Source organism: Salvelinus fontinalis, unplaced genomic scaffold (genome assembly GCF_029448725.1).
Source record: "Salvelinus fontinalis isolate EN_2023a unplaced genomic scaffold, ASM2944872v1 scaffold_0490, whole genome shotgun sequence".
NCBI classification, from domain to species: domain Eukaryota; kingdom Metazoa; phylum Chordata; class Actinopteri; order Salmoniformes; family Salmonidae; genus Salvelinus; species Salvelinus fontinalis.
The window spans coordinates 101,917-109,110 of record NW_026600699.1 but is presented as its reverse complement, the minus strand read 5'-3'; the positions used below and the strand labels follow the sequence as shown (position 1 = coordinate 109,110).

Sequence of the window (7,194 nt, the reverse complement as noted above, 5' to 3'; positions counted from 1 at the left end):
TGGCTCACCACCACCGCCGCCCCCACCACCACCCCCGACCCCACCACCGCCGCCCCCACCACCACCGCCCCCACCACCACCACCGACGAACCCACCACCACCACCGCCGCCCCCACCACCACCTGGCCCACTACCACCACCCCCTGGCCCACTACCATCACCCCCTGGCCCACTACCATCACCCCCTGGCCCACTACCACCACCCCCTGGCCCACTACCACCACCCCCTGGCCCACTACCACCACCCCCTGGCCCACTACCACCACCCCCTGGCCCACTACAACCACCACCACCTGGCCCACTACCACCACAGGAAGCCTGCATCCCTCCACTGCTCCCCTCAGCAAACTCCCTCTGCATTTCTCTCTTCTGGGTGAGAGACTCCTCCTCTGATGGTTAACAATGCATTGGATTTTTTTTTTTATTGAACCTTTATCTAACTAGGCAAATCAGTTAAGAACAAATTCTTATTTAAAAAGACGGCCTACCGGGGAACAGTGGGTTAACTATCTTGTTCAGATGCAGAACGACAAATGTTTACCTTGTCAGCTCGGGGATTTAACCCAGCAACCTTTTGGTTACTAGCCCAACACTCTAACCACTAGGCTACCTGCTGCCCCCTGGATGGAGGGTTGGACATATTTATTCTTTAAACAACATCAAACATGGCATTTATTTGTGAAGTATTGGCCTTTACTTGTGTACGTTTGTGTTCCTTTCCACTTCAGTGGACTCTGTTGTTCCGTCCTGTGATGAGGGTATGTACCTGCCCAGGTTCGTGCAGCCGACACCACACAATGGAGAACATCTCCACGCCGAGGTCAACAAAGAGCTGGAGTTCAGGGTCAAGGCCGAGGCTACACACTCAACGTAAGAGACAACATCCATGATAGTCTTTGATACAGTATTATACCCAGGATTATATTTCTAGTGTCCTCCTGGTTGTAACAGGTCATCCTGGTTGTAACAGGTCATCCTGTCTGTAACAGGTCATCCTGTCTGTAACAGGTCATCCTGTCTGTAACGGTGCAGTCCTGTCTGTAACGGTGCAGTCCTGTCTGTAACGGTGCAGTCCTGTCTGTAACAGTGCAGTCCTGGCTAAAACCTTTATCACCTGTGGTACTTTGTAACTATTTCAGGGTTTACAAATATTTTCTTCCACAATCACTGATTTGGCTTAAAGCAGCCTGGTGTATAAATCCACCGTCTAAGAAAACCAAAAGTTTTCCAATTAAGAGTACATTTATTTTCTGTGATTGATTTGGATTGGTGCGGTTGTCTCTCTGCTAAGTGGGAATGCTTGTGACGTCCTACTCTGAGTCACCCCACACAAGTTGCGATTTAAAATGGTTAAGGTAAGGGTTGTGGTTTAAGTTAGGGTAGGGGTTAAGGTTAGGATTCAGGTTTGCATTTACCTTGTACGTTTTGCCTCCTTTCTAGGGTTAATGATGTCATCGTCAGTGGACCGCTGAACATCACCAATCACATGACCACCCAGGGAGAGTTTGTCATCCGGTGGACACCCATCCGGGACAATCTGGGGGAGTATTTCCCCATTTGCTTCATCACTGAGGGGCTTTCTGGGTAGGTCTTATGTTTTATAATGCTAGAATCATCACCAGAACTGCTCTGCTACTTCCTGTATGTTCTGCTACTTCCTGTACGTTCTACTACTTCCTGTACGTTCTACTACTTCCTGTACGTTCTGCTACTTCCTGTACGTTCTGCTACTTCCTGTACGTTCTACTACTTCCTGTACGTTCTACTACTTCCTGTACGTTCTACTACTTCCTGTACGTTCTGCTACTTCCTGTACGTTCTACTACTTCCTGTATGTTCTACTACTTCCCTCTGGAGTTTCCTCTTTTTATGATATTTGATTTCTCAACGCACATGAGAGAGAGAGAGACTAATACTACATGTAATGATAATATTGTGCCGTTGTTCACCCTGATCTTCTCTAATACTTTCAGATCTAGTGTGTATCAGTCTGAGATGAGATGTGTTGTGGTGGAGGTCGGACGCAGAAAGGGTTTGTACATTCTTCCACCTTCAATATGCTGTGGTGTGTGATTGGACAATATGTTGTGGTGTGTGATTGGACAATATGCTGTGGCGTGTGATTGGACAATATGCTGTGGTGTGTGATTGGACAATATGGTGTGGTGTGTGATTGTATTATTGTGCACTTTGATAACAGGTGAAGCTGTGAATACTGTATGATAATACTATACCTAGACAACACATCTGAAATCACCAAACATGAAGGAAAGATAAAAATGAAACTCGAAATGACCCCAACCAACTCAAATCATGATTCACTCGGATTGTTTTGATTAAGACATGTCTGCAAAAGATATGAAGAAATACAACAATAACAACATTTCTCCCGTGACAGTCAAAGCCAAGGTGGTGTGTAACGAGACCAAGATGACTGTAGAAGTGGAGAAGTCCTCTGTTACTGAAATTCACGAGGACCACCTCCGCCTCAACGATCCCAGTAACTCTGCCTGCGACCTGCAACGCCTCTCTAACAGCACCCACATCATTGGAGTCATCCCCCTCAATGCCTGTGGCACTCAGATAGAGGTGAGGCCTCCGAGATGTCAAGTATTACAGTGGGATGACACATGTACAGTATTCCTCTTTGTGTGACTCCTGGGTGTGTGTCTGCGTTCTCTATATTGAACCTGGTTTGAGGGGATATTCACCCCAAGGCACCAGCTCGGCTGACAGATCTTGAATTTGTTTCCTCAGAGAAACGGTCAAGATGGAGTGTTTTGGTGAGGGGGTGGCTTTATGCCGCCTGTGGGAAGATCTGCCCTCAGAACAGTTTTGCATCAAAAGAGAAACCAACATGCTCACTCATAACCCCAAGAGGTTCACAGCAATATCAGAACTGAAACGATTGATCTTGGTGCTGGCAGTGCCCACAAATGTAACTGTCTAGATGATTTTCCTCTCCATCTCTCTCAATCCAGGAGGACGACGACAACCTCATCTTCAAGAACCAAATCAGCACCTTCGACAACCCCAACGACATCATCACCAGGCAGCACCAGGTGGAGATCCAGTTCTACTGCCAGTACGCCAAACGTGGCAACGTGTCCCTGGGCTTCAGTGCACACAGGGACAACATCACGGTGGTGGAGAAAGGCTTCGGCACGTTCACCTACCAGTTTGAGTTCTACCAGACCAGCCAGTTCACCGACATGGTGGATCCCCGTGACTACCCGTTAGACGTGGTGGTGAAGCAGATGATCTACATGGACATAGAGGCCGTGTCCACTGTGAACAACACGGAGCTCTTTGTGGAGTCCTGCAGAGCGGCGCCGTACGACAACCCCAACTACCACCCCACCTACCCCATCATAGAAAACGGGTGAGACTGATGATTCAGATCAGCTTTATTAGCACGAGTGGCAAGGCTACTGTTGGTAAAGCAGAGTGAGATAAAGACATCAACAATAACATTCAAATAATACTAATAGTAATGGTGATTAGAGAAAGGACACACACATATATATGTTAAAATATAAACACTGAGGCATTCATCAACCTCATGGTGGACACTTGTCAGTAATGTGAGATGACAATAGAAACGACAGGTTCGAGACATTTGTGTAAACGCTGGGGAAAATTCTAGACTAAAAGATTGTTTTACTGCACTTACTGTCTGTACTTTACATATTTACTATACTCTAGGTTTTACCTGTCTGTTTTTTTTACCAGGTGCATTGTGGACGAGACGGTTCAAATCTTCTCCCCCCGTCACCAGAGGCATTTCCAGTTCGGAATGGAAGCTTTCAAATTCATCGGAATGCATGACCAGGTAAATGGGGACAGATTGCTGGATCATTCAAGGGTCGTATCAAGGGTGATATCTTCTCAGTTCAGTGACCTTTGAACCCTCTGGCTATAGGTGTACGTCAGCTGTTCAGTGACCTTTGAACCCTCTGGCTATAGGTGTACATCAGCTGTTCAGTGACCTTTGAACCCTCTGGCTATAGGTGTACATCAGCTGTTCAGTGACCTTTGAACCCTCTGGCTATAGGTGTACATCAGCTGTTCAGTGACCTTTTAACCTTCTGGCTATAGGTGTACATCAGCTGTTCAGTGACCTTTGAACCCTCTGGCTATAGGTGTACATCAGCTGTTCAGTGACCTTTGAACCCTCTGGCTATAGGTGTACATCAGCTGTTCAGTGACCTTTGCACCCTCTGGCTATAGGTGTACATCAGCTGTTCAGTGATCCTGTGTGAGGCTGGGAACCCCAACACCCGGTGTGCCCAGGGCTGCGTCAACTCCACCTCCCCCCAGCCTGCTGGTCACCACCACCGCAAGAGAGAGGCCGCCATGCAAACGGCCAAACACCACATTTCCCAGGGTCCTTTGCGCCTGAGAAAGAGTTCAGAGAGCTCAGGTAAGCTAACTCTGAGGGAAACGGCTGTAGCTTTAGATAAGCTACAAATCAAATGTTGTACTTTGTGTTGTTGACGATTGTTGTAGAAGTTATTATCCATGGTCCTCGGTAGCTCAGTTGGTAAAGTGTGACACTTGAAATGCCAGGTCCCACGGGGGACCATTAAGAAAATACATGAGGATGTATGCACTCACTACTGTAAGTTGCTCTGGATAAGAGAGTGTCTGTTAAATGACTACACATTTAGGAAGGATCTCTACAGTGGATTCTTTCAACAGGAAATAGCATCTCTGTATAAACAGGTGTTTTTCGTTTCACCAAGAGTTGTTGTGTTAAAGGTGTTTTCTTGTCTTTCCAGTGACCAACATGAACATGGGGTTGCTGGTTGGGTGTATCGTAGCAGCCGTCGCCATGCTGTGTGGAGTGATGCTCTACAAGGCCAAAACATCAGGCGTTAAATACCAGCCCCTGACAACATTTGAGACTTAGTCCGATGGCAGCCATCCTTTCACATGTAGCCTGCATTATAGAAAGAAGGATGGTGGGAAATATAGAACATTTGAAAAAGTGGTCTCTGACTTTAACGATGAAATGTCTCTTTCGACCAATACAAGAATATGCATTAATCCGTAAACGTACTTAGCGGTAACTCCAATTATACAATGTGTCTTGGCTGACCAGGTCAAAAGTTCTTAATAGCCACTTGAGCACCAGTAGGATTGCAAGTGTTCATATATCACAGGAAGCTGCTGAGTGGAGCACAGCTCATAATGTCTGGAATGGAGGGAATTGATCTAATGGTTTTTGATACCATTCTACTCATTTCACTCCAGCCATTACCATGGTCCCGTGATCCCCAATTAAGGTGCCACCAGCCTCCTGTGAGATATATATGTATTTACTGTAGCCTAGCCTATATGCATGTGACCCATATAGTGCCCTCTAGTGTATAAATGATGTGTAATATACAATGACAGAACAGCTATAAACCAGACAACAACCGTTGAGGTTTGGCCAAAATGTCTCCTACAACTTGTCTGACCAGTTTAACTCCTGCTTCTTATTATGATCTATATTGGAATGTGGGGACAGTCATGTAATACTGGGATGTACTCTGAAATACTGTTGTCACGTTCTGGAAAGCTTTCTATATAGGCCAGGGTCTGTTGAACCAGGGATCAATTACATTTATTTGTTGTGATTGTGTTACATCAAAATGGGACCCTGGTTAAAATAAATGTTTAGTCTATATGATGTAGTGAATTACTGTAAAATTGTCCTTTCAAATAAATGAATGTATTTGTATTAATTTAGCCATTACGTCTTGCACATTAAATATTAAAATACAATGTGTAAGGGCTGTCTCTCTCCTCATCCTCGGACGAGGAGAGGAGAGAAGGATCATCAGACCAAAATGCAGCAGTAGAGAAATAGGCCATCTCTTTATTTGAAAAAAAACTATGATGGCAACACGAAAAACAAAACACTTTCAAATATACAAAACAAGAAAACGACGTTGACGAAACCTGAACATAAACTTACATAACTAAACGTAAACTCACGGACAGGAAACAGACGACATCAAAATAAACAAACAGCCAAACAGTCCCGTATGGTACATACATTACACGACACAGGAGACAATCACCCACAAACAAACAGTGAGAACACCCTACCTAAATATGACTCTTAATTAGAGGAGAACGCAAAACACCTGCCTCTAATTAAGAGCCATACCAGGCAACCAAAACCAACATAGAAACAGATAACATAGACTGCCCACCCAAAACACATGCCCTGACCTAAACACATACAAAAACAACATAAAACAGGTCAGGACCGTTACACAATGTAAATGGCATCTTTGAGTATCTAAAATAGTGTGTATGATTCTTCCTGGATCCACTGCAAACGAATGCTGCTTGTCCCTCCTCACACGATCCAACATGGCTGCCCTGTTACATGTGGCCATCAGTGGAGCAGGAGTGCTTTGATTAACATTCTGCATGATCCAATGTAACGGATGTGAAATGGCTAGCTAGTTAGTGGTGGTGCGCGCTAATAGCGTTTCAATCGGGTACATCACTCGCTTTGAGGACTTGAATTGAAGTAGTGGTTCCCCTTGCTCTGCAAGGGCCGCGGCCTTTGTGGAGCGATGGGTAACGATGCTTCATGGGTGACTGTTGTTGATGTGTGCAGAGGGTCCCTGGTTTGCGCCCGGGTCGGGGCGAGGGGACGTCCTAAAGTTAAACTGTTACACCAACATGGCTGCCCTGTTACATGTGGCCATCAGTGGAGCAGAAGTGCTTTGATTAACATTCTGCATGATCCAACATGGCTGCCCTGTTACATGTGGCCATCAGTGGAGCAGAAGTGTTTTGATTCACATTCCGCTGAGGAAATTTAGACCTAAAGGCCTAATGCAAAGACATTATGTATAGATTTCTTTTAAATGAGTGAATTCCTTGTTGTTTACACAATTCATCTTGAAGCTGCCATGTTTACTGGAATAAAACTCAACTCTAAATAAGTTGACACCAGTGGAGGCTGCTGAGGGAAGGACGGCTCATAATAATGTCTGTAAGGGAGCGAATGGAATGGCATCAAAGTCAAAGAAACCATGGAAAACATGTGTTTGATGTATTTGACATCATTCCATCTTATTCCGCTCCAGACATTATCAGGAGCCTGTCCTCCCCAATTAAGGTGCCACCAACCTCCTGTGGTTGACACAGTTTAGTGTTGAATACAAGTGGGTCTTTCTTGGGCTG

At 45.4% G+C, this 7,194-nt stretch overlaps 1 protein-coding gene across 1 annotated transcript; it reads left to right on the top strand.

Moving 5' to 3' along the window:
* Nucleotides 1–252: 252 nt before the first annotated feature.
* On the top strand, nt 253–4,963 carry LOC129846251 (CUB and zona pellucida-like domain-containing protein 1; the record flags this gene model as incomplete). The annotated part of the gene is made up of 9 exons (XM_055914259.1): nt 253–373; nt 729–870; nt 1,441–1,584; nt 1,974–2,032; nt 2,399–2,589; nt 2,982–3,382; nt 3,733–3,832; nt 4,231–4,423; nt 4,782–4,963. Coding segments are annotated over 9 exons (1,482 nt in total), but the record flags the coding sequence as incomplete, so codon positions are not given.
* Nucleotides 4,964–7,194: the final 2,231 nt, after the last annotated feature.